The sequence below is a fragment of the Rhamphochromis sp. 'chilingali' genome (assembly GCF_963969265.1).
Source record: "Rhamphochromis sp. 'chilingali' genome assembly, chromosome: 3".
Classification (NCBI taxonomy): Eukaryota; Metazoa; Chordata; class Actinopteri; order Cichliformes; family Cichlidae; genus Rhamphochromis; species Rhamphochromis sp. 'chilingali'.
Genome location: NC_137931.1, coordinates 1,972,620 through 1,988,008, shown reverse-complemented (window position 1 = coordinate 1,988,008; position 15,389 = coordinate 1,972,620). Strand labels below are relative to the sequence as shown.

The window sequence follows — 15,389 nt, the reverse complement described above, 5'->3', positions numbered from 1 at the left end:
TAAAAGATAGCAGAAGCCACAACAGAGTCATAGAAGGTCTTCAGGAGTGGGCCCTCCACCCCAAATGACCTGAGTCTCCGCAGCAGGTATATATATATATTTAAACTTTGAATTGCTCACAGTTTACAGCTCTAAAACTGGGCAAATCATATGCCTAATCACTATGTGTCACTGTGATCCACAAGTATTGCCACAAATTTGTTTCCAAACCAACAAAATAAAATAATCAAATAAAACAAAAAACAAACAAAAAAAACATACATGAGTCAGGACACAAAAAGAAAAATGCTGCTACTGAAACAGAGCAGAAGTGTGAGGGAAAACTGAGCTCACATTCTATCACTCATACAAATAGCAAGCTGTTCTTCATTGCCTCTGCATGTTATAATCAGGTGTAATTCATGCATCTTTTCACTGATTTCTTAATTCAAAACCATCCCACTTCTGATTCTTTCCAAAAATAATCTCACATGTAACACTTTGTGTATGTGTGTTTTCTATTCATTGATAGACTGCTCCCTGTGCAGCTTCCGCTCGGAAACAAATAAATAAAAATGTTTAACTCGCTCATTAGCTTAGTAGTGTCCACATATTTAAATCAGCTTCTCAATCTTGTAGCTTTAGCTGTTATCTACAGGGTTTGGCTTATTAGTTGTCATTATAAATGTGCTCTACATCTCAGTAATATTTATCTAGGATAAATGACAAGTTTTCAAGCAGGTTAAGTGCCTCTATGCACCTAATTGGTTTAGATATTGCCTTTATTTTCTTCATCTCATATGCCATTATACTGAGTTCGAGCAAATCTTAAACTTGATGCAGACTACATCATAACAATTGTCCATCTCACATCATAGTGACTAGGATACTTCTTGTCATTAATATTATATTTTTATTAATATTATCATCTTTTTCTTTCTATATAATGACAACAGTATATTACAACATTTTATCAGTGTAAATCACTACACTACTACTGAGCCAATTTAATAGTTTAGGATCATCTTACTCAGCAAACAGATAATTTAGAATTCATCCAATCTGTACAAATTTGCTTTTTCTCTGAGCAGGTTTGTGCCTACTTTTTAGACTGGTCTTCTGTTTGCCTCATCTCAGATCCAACCTTCAGTCACATTCATTCTTTCTGTTGCCTGTCGAACCAAGTAATTTATTATTATTTTTATTTCTATATTTTATTTTGTATCCATCAAGGGCTCTGGGTGGGCTGCAGTCCCACCCGTCATCCAGGCTGGAGACATTTACCTTTTCACACACTTTCCTTGGCTGAACAATGAGACAGCCTTAATCTACCTTATGCATCTCTCTTTTTATAGAAAAGGTTTTCATGTGAATGATTTCCTTTTATTTATTTTATACAATCTGGGCATGATCGTCATGCCAACTATATTTCATTGTTTAGTTCTGTTTGTAAGGTTCCTCTTAAAACAGTTACTGCAGAGGGACTGCAAACCATTTGGTTTCAGCGGGTGGCTTCTTAGCCTGTTTGTTCTGCTTTTCTTTTCTTTCTTTCTTTTTTTTTTATTTCTATATTTTATTTTATTAATACTGCCACACACACTGTGGGGCTTGGTGGTACTAGGGTTGGAGGAGGTTATTGAGGCAGCCTTCTACCCTGAGCTAAACTCAGGGCGGCCTCAATTTTATGCGATGAAGCGCAACCTTTCCTCTTTCCCACCACTCAATACCTCACAGGAAAACAGAAGAGTAGTACAGAGACCTGGAGTCTCTATTCAAATATGTACTTACTCTTTACACACACATACATTGCGCGTTTAAACGAAAACCTGCTTTTAATCGACACTCTTTTTTGTAGTCAAGTTTTTAGCGGGGGCGGGTCCACACAGGACATGCAATCCCGTCTTATAGGTTACTTTCTAACCTTCGGTCCACACAGGACCTCTCTTAGTATCCACACAGGATTCTCTTATTATCCACACAGGATTCTACGGTCATGAGTGTCGTTCTAAAGTCGATTTATTCTATACGCATGATGTTCATGACTGTGTTATATTCACCTTCAAAGTAGCGCTGTGTTCTTTCCCGGTGTAATCGAGTCCTGCCGCCGTGAAGCCTGTGTAAAACACTGGCCAGTAGACGAATTTACGACTCTGGGCTTTCCTCGTCTTCCTGGAAGCGAGCGTTTGCAGTGCAGGCGATCACAACGTCAGGATCCGAGGACTCCGTCTGTGGACAGTTAGATGATATAATAATATCAGTCAACTATCCGGCTCGGAGGACCAATTAAATGTCAGTGGTGTGTGACATTTTTAAATACGATGAAGGAATACAAGACAGTCATAAGGAGTTTCATAGAGCTACGTGCACGGGTGAGTGATCGAGTGATACTCACACCCGAGGCATTGCAGTCAGATTTATTTATACCAAGAGACAGTTGCATAGCATTTCCTGTTTTTCAAGCTTACTTATTAGTGTGTGTGTGTGTGTGTGTGTGTGTGTGTGTGTGTGTGTGACAGGATGTAATGGCATGTGATACAAAAATATATGAACATTTTAATACATTTGAAAGCTTTATAACGGAGGTATCTTTTAATAATAGACATCTGCAGTTTAAACTTAAAAGTTACTTCTATCAGGTTTGGAGCTAAATGTAGAAAAATGTTGCCATTAATTTCAGCATGTTTCAGTTTACAAACAGCGCCCTCTATGGCTGCGTTAAGAAAAATAAAGAGCAGTACTTGATCAATTTTGTTGCAGGTAGTTGTACACCTTGGTGCTCTTGATGTTGACCTAGAGAACACTGGGCCATAGTTTTACATCATCAGTCCGTGGGAGGTGATGGGTGAGGCACTGCTAATGTATTGTCCTCGCCACTTATTAAAACATACCTAGTGTATCCACAACGTGTTGCTATTTCAGCCAAGTGAAAGAAACTGCAGTGAGAGAAACTTATGAACACTGAAGGTGTAACCCTGCAAGCATCAACAGTGCAAGCAGGAAAAAAAAAAAAAATTAATCTTCCGCTTTCAATCAGGTGTAATTGCACGAACTCAGGAATACTGTGGATATTAAAGGCCTTCAGCCCAGCAACCTCCATGGAAACGCCCCTTCTGGGTCCCAGTGCTCAGTGATTGAATACATCGTGAGAGGTGCTGGGTCCTCCTGATCCACATCAACCATCTCTGGGACTGGAAGCAGACCACTGCGCACTGGGACTCGGCACCTGTCTGGAAATGGATTGAATGTGAATGAATGAATTTAATCGATTTCCAGGCAGCAGCTGGGTTTTCCAGGTGTGTTTGAATCATTCCTGAAGGACCTACTGAGCTGGCTGTAATAAATGAAAGTGTTGCTTTAAACATTTATTCAGATAAGAAACAGAACTACAATGAGATTGGCTTTGAGTAAGACACGCTGTTTACACAAAAACTGTTTAACTCCAAAAAAGTAATACTAAAAAAAAAAAACTAAAAAAAAAAAAACTAAGAAAACCCCAAAACAAACAGACTTTACAACATATTGATGACAGTACTTTATCTGTACTAACATTTTAACTCTCTGGCCTGTGACAAACTATTCTTCCAACAAAACTAAAAACACCAACAAGCTCAACAATTTAGAAAATTGGGATCATTGCTGTGCGACTGCGCCGCTCTCACTCCCATTCTTCATCGTCAGCAGCCGTCTGTGCTGCCAGCTGGCTCGTTACACTGCTGTCCTGGAAAAGGCCTCCCTGTGGACCCTGAAGAAGGACCACAATGTGAAACACTACAACATCTCAGAGAATTCAGTGCAAAACAACTTGAACCAGTTACCTTCCTCAAGTCTGTGGAGGCAAAATGTTTCCTGGGTGGGTTAAAGCCAGAGGGGCCATGGCCGCTGAACGCAGCCGCCTCTAACCACGAGGGAACCTCCTGCTGGGCCTGCCAATCCCAAACATCTCGCTTAAAGCACTCAGGTGTCACCTTACGCACTTGTGGTGATGCACATTGTGTAGTTGTAGTGCAGCGTTCTCACCTTGGACAGGATTGTGACCAGTGATTGAGCCAACTCACTGTTAGCTTCTGGATCATAGAAGGACACTGCCCTCCCGGTGTTGCCACAGCGGCCGGTTCTACCGATACGATGGACATACTCGTCGATATTGTTTGGTAGGTCAAAGTTCACCACGAGCTGCACATCTGGAATATCGAGTCCACGGGCACCTACAGAGGTTGCCACCAGGACAGGACATTTGCCAGAGCGGAAGTCTCCAAGGGCCTGCTCTCGCTGCCACTGCTCACGGTCACTGGCAGCCAGCACAGCACATAGAATAGAATAGATGTACAGTGAGATCTAGAGCATCTCCAGACATGTGGGGGAAGAAAGGTGAGGTGCACAGTTTCTGCAGCACTATATACATATGAACAGTATTTAGAACAAAGAAAACTATGTATATACATATATACACACAATTTATTTACAGTTTGGGTTATTGCACAAAATTAAGTATAGCACAGTGGTAGTTTACAGAGGCAAGTGTGGGGGTGGAACTGTGTTATCAGTGCATGTGTGAGTACGTCACACAAAGGACAACCATCTCCATGAAAGCCACAGTAAACACACAAACACCACTTACCCGTGAATGCTGGTAGTTGGAAACTTCTCCTGACACAAGATTACGGCAATAAAATCAGCCTGTCTCTTGGTCTCTACAAACACCATGGTGCGCGCCGATCCTGCAGCACAAACCCACAACACACAGTTCGGTTACACTGAGCTATCGTTTGTTTTGACCTTTAGTTCTTCTCAACACTGGAAACCCAGAAGCTTGAAATACCTGTTGATTTCAGGAGGTCTAAAAGCTGATCCCTCTTAGCGAACTTGGTGACCTGCACAAATGTCTGCTCCACATCACTGCAGGCTCCACCCACAATTCCCACGGCCAAGAACAAATAGTCAGTCTTTAGAAAGTCAGCTGCCAGCCTATATCACACACACACACACACACACACACACACACACACACACACACTGAGATGAGCTGGCAGGCATTCAGACCTGGTTGTATGTCAGGAGTACAAACTGGCAGCAGACCTCTGGATGTCCTCGGGGAAAGTAGCACTGAACATCAGAGTCTGACGGTTCTCTTTCGATGGCATCCCAGGAGAGCCCACCAGGCGGCGCATGTCAGGCTCAAAGCCCATATCCAACATGCGGTCAGCCTCATCCAGCACCAAGTAACGCACTTTGGTCAAGCCAACCTGGAACACACATTTATTAGCATCTGAAAGCGCTGCACAATTTTGTCATCCAATCGATGGTACCTTTAAACGGCCTTACCTTTCCTCTTCCAATCATGTCCAGCAGTCGTCCTGGTGTTCCACACAACACATTGCAGCCCCTGGAGAGGTCTCTTATTTGGTGTCCAGTGCTGACCCCACCATACACTACAACAGGTCGCACACATGTGCTGCAGAGTGGAGACAAACATCTTGAATTTACCTTCTATCTACATGTTGGTGGAGTTCACTTATTCTTTGGCTTTGACAAAGAAACACACCCATAGGCAAACTTCCTGGCCTCCAGGTAAATCTGGTTGATGAGCTCCCTAGTTGGCGCCACAATGATGGCTTCAGGCTCCTGCGTCTCACTGAAGCAACTGGCCGCCGCGCCATCTGCCATCAGCTGTTGAAGGATTGGTAGCAGGAAGGCAGCCTGGTGGAGGGAGACCACATTTAACCTCTGTCCACAAGCAGGTCTACACCCAGGTTCAACTCTCCCAAACCGTACCGTTTTACCAGAGCCAGTCTGGGCGCAGGCCATGAGATCCCTGCCAGCAGAAACGATGGGGATGCCGTGCTTCTGCACAGGGGTGGGCTTCACATAACCAGACTTGCTGACGTTTCTCTTTAGGGACTCGCACAGCGCTGCTTCATCAAATGTCTGAGAGAAAGCAGAAGAAATGTACACCAGCATGGAGGGCAAGTCAATATTGCTGTGACACCATGCTTTAAATTACTTCAGGTTTCACGCAGCTGTTTGAACTCAGCCTTAGAGCTGCTTCCAAACAGCTCCAACTATAACAGAGCCGGCTCCTTCAACCAGTGCGGGAAGTCACCAGAAATCTGACCAGAATGGTGTCCATCTGCACGGTTATACTAGAAACTAGGGCTGTTCACTATAACCACATATATCAGATGACGATATAAAACCGTCTGTCGTTTCCTATTATGCTGTCGTTTGTTTCGTGGTGTCGTAAAATAAACTGTTTACAGCAATATTTTTTCATGGTTTTGATGGTCACTGTAGTGGTTGTATTAATTTCTTACAGTTCTCTCTTTCTCTTATATTTAATGTAACCACACTACAGACGAATAGCGCCTGTTTTTATATGTTTTTGTTAGCAACGGTAAAATCATCGCGTGGCTCTGCTGTCCGCTTGTTTGTTTTCCACGTAAACCTTTCACAATAAAGCTCAAGATCCTGTTGAGACTTTTCAAAATAAACTGAATCACATCAAAGAGTATGCAGAGTTTACGGATGAGAAGCAAAAAAAGAGCCGTCAGGTGCTAAAAAATAAAGCTTAGACTCAAAGTTTGAGAGAAAACGGCGGCCGTTACAGCTTATGTCTAAAAATGTATCGTTTCATGCATCGGTTAAAATACTTGAATTCAGGTAAAGGACGCGCAGCTGGAAACACTAAACGCAAGTCGAGCTGCCCGAGATTCACAGAATTTACAGAAAATGTTACATTTTTGTGATTTATATCGTTGTCAGGACGATAAATGTCTTCTATCTGATATGAGATTTTTGTCATATCGCACAGCCCTACTAGAAACTAACGCAAGTGTTGCAAGTCTTGTGTATTAACTTGCTCCTGTGTGCCGTCCTACAAGTTAACAGCCATCTTACAGGCTGCAGAAAGTCTCGCCTTTCTGTCAACTCAACGTTTGCATCGTTAAATGGCTCACAGCTGTCCCTGAAATGCATACAAACATCAACTTCAAATAATAAAACTCAATTCTACAAGACAGTCTCACCACTTGGCAGCCATCTTGGTTTAACATTAAAAATAATACGTTATTTTTCTTGAGTAAATGCAGGCTCTAACATGCCACAGCAGGCAATTACATTCACACAAACATAACGTCTTTGATAAGCTGCTTACTTTCAAAGCGGAGCCAAGGAGAAATAAGTGATGGAATCGCAATCACAACGTGTGCTCCTTTGGCTTTAAAAATAAGATCTTAACAGGTTTTTTCCAGTAGACTGAACTAGTTACACAAAATCTTTCATGAACAGCTGATCTGACCACTTGAAAAGAAATTACACGCCAGCTCCATTTCCTTATGGTATACAGCGATCCCTCGTTTATCGCGGTAGTTACGTTCTAAAAATAACCTGCGATAGGTGAAATCCGAAGTACCCAACTTTATTTCTTTTACAATTATTATAGATGTTTTAATGCTGTAAAACCCCTCACTACACACTTTCCTCAGACAGGCATGAAAATGTTCATTTTGCATACATCAGTGTCACACACTGATGTATGCATGCACCTGTACTGCATGCATACATCAGTGTCACACACTGATGTATGCATGCACCTGTACTGCATGCATACATCAGTGTCACACACTGATGTAACCAGTTTTGTACCAAGCCAGCAAAGAACTGCTGATAACAGATTTGTGTACCTACTGGATTGCCCCCTAACATTTCTTACCATTATAGCTGGTGGTGGGTTGGTTCCACTGACATCCACCAAGATCTCATCGTACTTGTCAAAGTTGACACCGGACTCATAATGGGAAAAAATGGACTCCTCATCTTCAGAGGGTGGTGGGGGAACGTAGGTAACCCTGGGTCCTGCAGTGAGAAACAGAAATGCTGCACATAATGGAAGATAAAGCTGGCATGCTGCAGATCTGTGAACAGGAAGTTTAACTTACTATCACTCTCATCTGTCTTCTCTGCAGGTGTATCCTGGTTCCCTGTGTTACACAGATTCCAGCCACATCAGTAAATCTTTCAAACCTATGTGCACTGAATCATTGAGGTCAATAATGAAAAACAACCTTGAGCAAAGACCTCTTCATCTTTCCCACGGTAGCCTGCAGCACAACACAAATTACACTTCTGACACCTCTGACAGATTTGCACATGATCAGAACTGCTCGTTCACTCACCTCCTCCAAAGCCGCCTCTGCCACCCTGCTCACCACCTTTAAAACACAAGTCAATTAACTGCTATTCTTACTCAAAATCCACACTGACTGCAATCAAATTTATCAGGAGGTCTGCAGAGCCACAGCAGTCTACTAATCGACCCTCAGCTTTTCCAACCCAGGTGAAGCCCGACGTGCACCCACTGGAGTGCGAGTGTGTGAACATTTAGTTTACACAGTGCTTAGGCCATAGGAAAAACAATACATGTATGAATGCATGTGAATGTGTGATTAAGGCTTGTAGTAAAAAAGCACTAACAAGTACGAGTCAATGTGGCATTTGCATGCAGTGGAAAAAACCCACCACGAGTGGAATCAGACTCGTACCTTGCCTATAGCTTCCTCCTCTGCCCCCTCTTCTTCCTCTCGACACTGAAAAGCAGAAAATGCTCACACTGTAAACAAGCATTTCTTTCAGTCTACTTTTGTGTCTTAATGGGAATATTAACACTACCATTTGTATGGTCACCATTCTCTTCATTGGCTGTAAAAATAAGAACATCAAGTCAGACGCGTTCCAGCTCAAAGCCAAACAGACGTACACGTCAATATTCCAGTTATTACCGTCAAAATCACCGTGATCCGTTCTGCCGAATCCTCTGCCACGCCCTGATAACACAACTTATATTACATCCATCAACAGCTCTATTCACTACAGCATAAATATGCATACTGGTACAGCATTACCACTGCTTTACTGACTGAACGAGCTTGTTAATCCTCTTTCACACTGCTAGTTGAGGGTTTTTCTTTCAGCATTTGTAATTTGAAGAGTTTTCATAATCTGTGAAACTGTATTACAAATGCCTAACATTCCACTGAGATGACCAACAGTATATATCCCCCCCACACACACACACACCCCCACCACGGCCTCCTCTTCGGCTGAAGCTACTCCTTTCTGCTGTATTATTCTGGCTGTCACCATCTGAAAGGAAGAAACGCAACGCTCAGGAAACACAATGAGGAAAACTACAACAGCTCATGTAATACTCTTCATGCTTACCGTTTGCACTGTCCTCAGCACCTTAAAAAAAAAAATCAAAAAAAAAAATCAGATAACTAAAATTAGATACCTTCGACAATCGTCTAAATGCACCTACTACAACGTGATAACCATTTCTCCCACCACCTGCATGCTCCTCCATTGGCACCTCCGTGATAAGTACTGTGTGTGACAGTATCAAGCAAACCTTGTGGTGTGAAAACTAGAGCCAAGTGCCATAACGCAACATTCTTTAAACGAGCAGCGGGGGGCAACTGTTCTAGCTGCAAACATTGTCATTTTGAAATAAGAGCTGGGTCTGACTGAAAGCACACACTGATGGAGTAATGTCTTGAGCACAGTGCATAAATCTGACACAGAATGATCAAAATGAACAAGAACGGACACGTTTTATTCAGTAGTGAGCCAAATTGAGACATTAGGGCCATGAAGTCATCAGGAAAACCTCCAAAAGTTCATCAGGAAAAGTATTTTCTGAGCTCAGGACTGTCTGTGCAACAACAGCTTTAACCCCATGGAGGCTGATAAACAGGTTTAATGCACTATTACACTGCCTCCACTTTTCATCTTTTACACTGTATGGGCCGGTGTCCTGCAGGTCTTAGATGTGTCCATGATCCAGCACAGCTGATTTGAATGGATAAATTACATCCTGAACATGTCCTCCAGAAGCCTGCTAAGGAACTAATCATTTGATTCAGGTGTGTTGACCCAAGGTGAGATCTAAAACCTGCAGGGCACAGGCACTAGAGGCCTGAAATTGGACACCCCTGCTGTATGCAATCCCAAAAAGCATTCTTCCACATCAAATCTACTCTAATTTGTCATCCAGAAATGAGGATTATCCAGGACAATTTCACCACTAAAATGCCAAACAGTGTCAGTTTCAGTGTTTAGATGCAGCCCTTGCATGTCATATCCAGTTTCCCTTGCTCACATGGGTCTTCACCAGTCACCAAAAAAAGAAACTTAATTGCTGCAGGTGAAACTCCAGAGGTTGGTGGATATTTTTTATTTAAAGCTATGATTGCTTGCCAAATGACGGGCATACACACACACACACACACACACGCCTACTGGCTTTTCACCTCACAGCTCATACATAATGCTAATTTTCATACGTTTACTTGCTCAAAGGACAATTATACTACTTCTTAAACAGAGTGTTAAATGCGCACCTGAGAAGGATGAGTTTTTAAATCCTCTTCCTCTGCCCCGTCCACCACGACCTGGAAGAACACTTTTAAATCACTCCTCAGTGTCACGCAAGACGCTTCCTGTAAGGGCTCCATCGTCTTTCTACACTCACCTCTTTGAAATTCACCACAATCAGAGCTCCAGAAATCTCCTTGTGTACCTAAAAACATGTTTTAAAATACAGAATAAAACCAAAATAAATCTTAACCTGCCTCCAATCTTTATTTTAACCCTTGGAAGAAAGAATTAAAGCAGACAATCTGAAGTGGAACATACCTGCATTTGAGGTGTGGCTGGTGAGTGCACAAGTACCAGAGGTAGCGGTTTCCTGTAAACATGGGCAATTTCAGTCGGACGCTGCCTGACTGGCTCAGCGAAGTGCGTACGCGTGGCCTTCGGATATTACACTAGCTTACCTGTTCTTCCCACTCGTCCATTCTTGCTCACCTGAGGAAAAAAGTACCACAAGAAATTTTGTAAATCACGTACGATAACAAAGACACCCCCCCCCCCTTTTTTTTTTTTTTGTCGCTTTCATTCCGACATTAAAAGCTAAACTTTTCCTGAGAATCTGGCACGTGACGACTACCACGCGAGAAGTGAAATGCACTTAAAACAATACAATTGTTTTAACAAACACTTACAATGCGCAAGTGTCTTTAATCAAAACGTCGACTGTTGCAAAGCAAATGTGGCTCTAAATGCTCACTCTGAAGTACAGAAAATGACTTCGCGCTTCTTCTAGCTAATCAAGACACATCGAGCACGCGGGAGCAGGGCGGCGGCTAACTTCCGCCCTCAATTTAGACGCAAACACGAAATAACGCTTTAAGTCATGTGTTTGCACAGTTAAAATTAGTCATTTTTAAAGCGCTGTTTCGAGAATACACTCAAAACCAAAAAAAACTACAAGTGGACGTCAAAGGCGATACCTGTTAGCATTGGAAGCGCTAACTAAAAACAGCACGACGGGATTAATAAAACTGATAATAACTACATCTTGTTCTTCGAAAATTGGTTTCACAAGTGACAGTAATGTAGTAAAACTAGCCCAGGTAGAATAACCGTACTTTGAGTGTCTTCACAGATGAGATTCTTCCTCGAGGTGCAGCCTGCTCGTGCGCTCACAGAATGGGGCGCGCGCATGCACAGCGCACAACCCGCAAACTTGCAACTTCCGCCATTTTCCCGCCCAACTGGATTTTTGAAAATACAAGAAATAAATACGAAGAATTATAAACTTTCCCCCTGTAAATAGCTTCTAATAGAACATTTTTAAATATAGTTCTGTTGGCAAAATTGTAGAACTTGAAGGCTGTTGCACAACTACTGGAAAATGTCATTCTGCTTTCTTTCAGTTTTTAATATTCTTTTATAATAATAAAAGAATATTAAAAACTTTTTAAAAAGTTGTTGGTTCGAAAAGTTTAAAAAGCTGTGTAAAAAGTAACCCTTTACTGTGGATGTGATATATAAAAGCTTTATTAAACTACCACTAAATCCTTTACTCTAAATTCAACCTATTGGCTATTATTTTCAGTGCAATAAAATAAATCTGATAGTGTTTACCGATTTTCTATCTCCAAATAATACCATTCACAATAAATTAGAAACCATTCACCTGCTCAATCTCGTTGCGCATAGAGTCTGCACTGCCATCTGCTGGAAAACTATACAATTGCACGTTCACTGCTAAATGTGATTGTAACATTGCACACGCTCATACTTGTATTGATATAACTTTGACGAGGCAAAAATAAAAAATAGAGCAAATAATAATTGCTGTGTATTCCTATTATTGTTCCCAAGCTCCCCAAGACAAATGCTGAGGACAGAACAGTGTAAAATCAGTGCCAGATCAAAAATGCAGATTATTAGGAATGAGATTTCCATATCAGTTGGGACCCAAGTTAACAACACTTATCAAACACTGACTCTCTGATGATTGTATTGGAGAGCAGCTCATTGTTCACTATTTTATGTGTGCTGAAGCAGCCAGCGGCTGAACTGCCAACCCTCCAACTAGCAGATGAGCTGGTCTACCTGAGCTACAGCCTGCTGACAAGACAAGGGGAAGGGGGGAAGGTGTGTTAGGAGGCAGTGAGGGTGACAAAAAAGCAGGAGTGTGGAGGTGAGAGGTGGGACTATGACTGATAAAGGGAGATGGCAGATGGTATGTAGAGAAGGAAGGCAGATATAGTGTGTTTGTGTGTGTACAGGAGACCAGGTGGAAGGGAAGCAAAGCCAGGAGCACTGGAGGTGGATTCAAACTATTCTACCATGGAGAAGGAAAAATAGAGTAGTGGACAGGAAGAGTATGGGAATAGTGTTGTGCAGGTGAAGAGAGGGTCAGACAGGGTTGAGTTTGAAGCTGCAAATCAAAGGAGTGATGTGCAATGTTGTCAGCGTGTATGTCCAATGGGCGGATGTTAGCTAGAAGAGAGCTAGATGAAGTGGAGGAGGGTCTCCCCAGGGTGGAGAGCATTGTGAGGGGGATGTAGGTGAAGGCTGCAGAGGCGATGGGGAGGTGTTTAGGAGGCATGGTGTTAAGGAGAGAAATGCAGAGCGTCAGATGGTGTAGATTTTCTGAAATGAATGGAAATGGCTGTGGTGAACATGAACTTTAAGAAGGGGGAGGCAGATAGGAGGACGTCAGAATTGAAGAAAGCGAACACAGGTGGACTTGTGCTGAAAATGCAACATGAAAGTGGTAGGAGACTGTAAGGTGGTGGCAGGGGAGGATGTAGGTAGGGAGCATCAGATGGTAGTCTGTAGGATGGCTTTGGACATCAAGAAGAGTAATCAAGTGAAGGCAGAGCCAAGGATTAAATGATGGGAGCTGAAGAAGGAGGAACGTCGCACAGAGTTCAAGAGGGAGTTGAGATGCTAGGGAAGAGTTACCAGCTGGGAAACTACAGCTGAATTAGTGAGGAACCTGTCAGGAAGGTGTTTGGTGTATCCTCTGGACTAAGGAAAGAGGACAAGGACACTTGTTGGTGAAATGACAGCGTAAAGGAAAGTATTTAAAGGAAGAGGTTGAAACAGTCAAGGAGAGATGGGAGTACAAAGACTGGCAAAAAGGAAAATGCTTCACTGAGGAGGGAGACTCAATTAGTTAGCTCCAGATGTCACATCAAATACATCAGAACTGCGTGACTATAAACAGATCTATAGACTAATGTACACTTATACTTGTCATCTGTGTGAGCTAGCTGAAGCAGTTTATGTAAGCCATCTTTTATATGCTATGCCTTGTCCTTAACACTTATATATTCTTTATATATGCTAAGATCTTTCAACTTAAACTCCTTGATCCATGTACTTAAGCAATAAGATAAAATGATATAATCTATATTTATAATATAATATATCTTTTTTCCAAATTGTTTGACACAAGCAATAACAAAATGGGTTATCCATCCATTAATCCATTTTGTCCGCTCATCCAGGGCCGAGTTGCAGGAGCAACAGCCTAAGCCCAGACTTCCCTCTCCATAGGCATCACGTCTAGCTTGTTCCCAGGCCAGCCGAGAGATATAATCTCTCCAGTGTGTCGCGGGTCTCCCCCAGCGCCTCGTCCCAGTGGGACATGCCCTTAGAGATAGGATGAGGGGCTCAGAGTAGAGCAGCTACTCCACCACATTGAAAGGAGCCAGCTGGGGTGGTTTGGGTATCTGACAAGGATGCCTCTCCCAGGAAATGCCCAGGAGGGCTTCCTGAAAGAGGCCAGCCACCCTTCCAAGAGAGCTTCTGTCCACTGCTATGATGTCATTCTTTTGGACACCTTGAGCTTGTAAACATAAGTGAGGGCGGGGATGTCCTGACCAGTAAATGGAGAGCTTCGCTTTTAGACTGGTACAGCATCCTCATCACTGCAGCCACAGTACCATCTGTCAATCTTCTGCTCGCCTCTCCCATCACTCATGAAAAAGACCCTGACATACTTAAACCCAGAGTGGGCACTCCACCCCTTTTCCAGCTGAGGACCATGGCCTCAGACTTGGAGGTGCTGACTGTCATTCCCACCACTTCACACTCGGCTGCAAACCACTCCAGTATGAGCTGGAGTCCACCATAGGATGAAGCCAACAAATCCACATCATCTTATCTGACTTGCTGAAGCCACATGTTCCTCCTCGCTCGCTCCGTTCAGCTGAGCAGCTGCTGCTGTCGGTCCCTAAGTCGCGGCTGAAATGCAGAGGAGACCGTGCCTTTTCAATTGCGGCTCCGATGCTCTGGAATAACCTTCCCCTCCAAATTAGACAAGCGTCATCAGTGCAGGTCTTTAAGTCCAGATTGAAAACTTATTTTTATTCCCTGGCTTTTAACTCTGTAGGAAACTGACACCTTCTTATTTATTTTATTGTGTGTAATGATTTTATGGTATTTTTAATTTGGTTGTTGTTTTGATCTGTGTTGTTCAGCACTTTGGTCTGCCTGGTGTGTTCTTAAAGTGCTATACAAATAAACGATGATGATGATGATGATGATCTGTGAAAAGCAAAGATGAGATTCTGGACCACCCAAGTAGAAGCCCTCGTGCATACAAATTCTGAACACAATCGGTGATAAAGGGCAGCCCTGATGGAGTCCAACACCTACCAGGAACGAGGGTTAGGGTTATGTTCAATAAAGCCAAATAAATGCATTGTTCTATAAATAAGAAAGGAAAGGAGGACCATTAAACAGAAAAAACATACAATAATAAAATAAAAGCTCAATCTAAATCAAATACAATAAAAGGTAAAAATTGCAATCACAATAACTAAATACAGAAAGAATCTAGACAATATACCAAGTGGCTGACGTTCAGTTAATAAACACTAAACAGACTCCAAATTTTGAATGACCAGAGCATCAAGACTCTTGTGAAACCTTTATGTGACTGTATGTGCACGACTATATTTTGAATGTTTGTGTTTTTGGTCAAGATTTAGAAAATGACCAGTGATCGTATCCAGAACTGTTAGAAGCGTAAATTTCCACTGCAGCTGACG

General features: G+C 42.5%; 1 protein-coding gene across 4 annotated transcripts; it reads right to left on the bottom strand.

Moving 5' to 3' along the window:
- Positions 1 to 2,470: 2,470 nt before the first annotated feature.
- Positions 2,471 to 11,571, bottom strand: ddx4 (DEAD (Asp-Glu-Ala-Asp) box polypeptide 4). Of its 4 annotated transcripts, none has more exons than XM_080879138.1 (23): positions 11,463 to 11,571; positions 10,809 to 10,839; positions 10,669 to 10,720; positions 10,505 to 10,552; positions 10,374 to 10,424; positions 9,196 to 9,216; positions 9,052 to 9,117; positions 8,754 to 8,798; positions 8,644 to 8,673; positions 8,517 to 8,561; positions 8,151 to 8,186; positions 8,040 to 8,075; positions 7,914 to 7,955; positions 7,688 to 7,830; positions 5,752 to 5,904; positions 5,522 to 5,676; positions 5,302 to 5,431; positions 5,056 to 5,222; positions 4,799 to 4,944; positions 4,598 to 4,697; positions 3,997 to 4,267; positions 3,795 to 3,902; positions 2,471 to 3,721 (listed from the first exon to the last, which is right to left on the bottom strand). In XM_080879138.1, exons 2-23 carry the CDS (start codon positions 10,827 to 10,829, stop codon positions 3,635 to 3,637), a joined length of 1,953 nt encoding a protein of 650 aa, XP_080735264.1. In that variant the 5' UTR covers positions 10,830 to 10,839; positions 11,463 to 11,571; the 3' UTR covers positions 2,471 to 3,634. The 4 variants fall into 4 exon arrangements, with proteins under 4 accessions (XP_080735264.1, XP_080735266.1, XP_080735265.1 ...); XM_080879140.1 differs by having other exon boundaries at positions 9,058 to 9,117; XM_080879139.1 differs by lacking the exon at positions 11,463 to 11,571 and adding an exon at positions 11,037 to 11,141.
- Positions 11,572 to 15,389: the final 3,818 nt, after the last annotated feature.

Excerpts from the sequence above, each read along its gene's own strand:
- ddx4 (XM_080879138.1), bottom strand. The coding sequence starts at position 10,829 with ATGGACGAGTGGGAAGAACAG. Across the intron at positions 10,553-10,668 it reads CAGCCACACCTCAAATGCAG|GTACACAAGGAGATTTCTGG; the intron begins GTATGTTCCACT and ends ACATGTTTTTAG. Across the intron at positions 4,698-4,798 it reads AGACCTCCTGAAATCAACAG|GATCGGCGCGCACCATGGTG; the intron begins GTATTTCAAGCT and ends TTTGTGCTGCAG.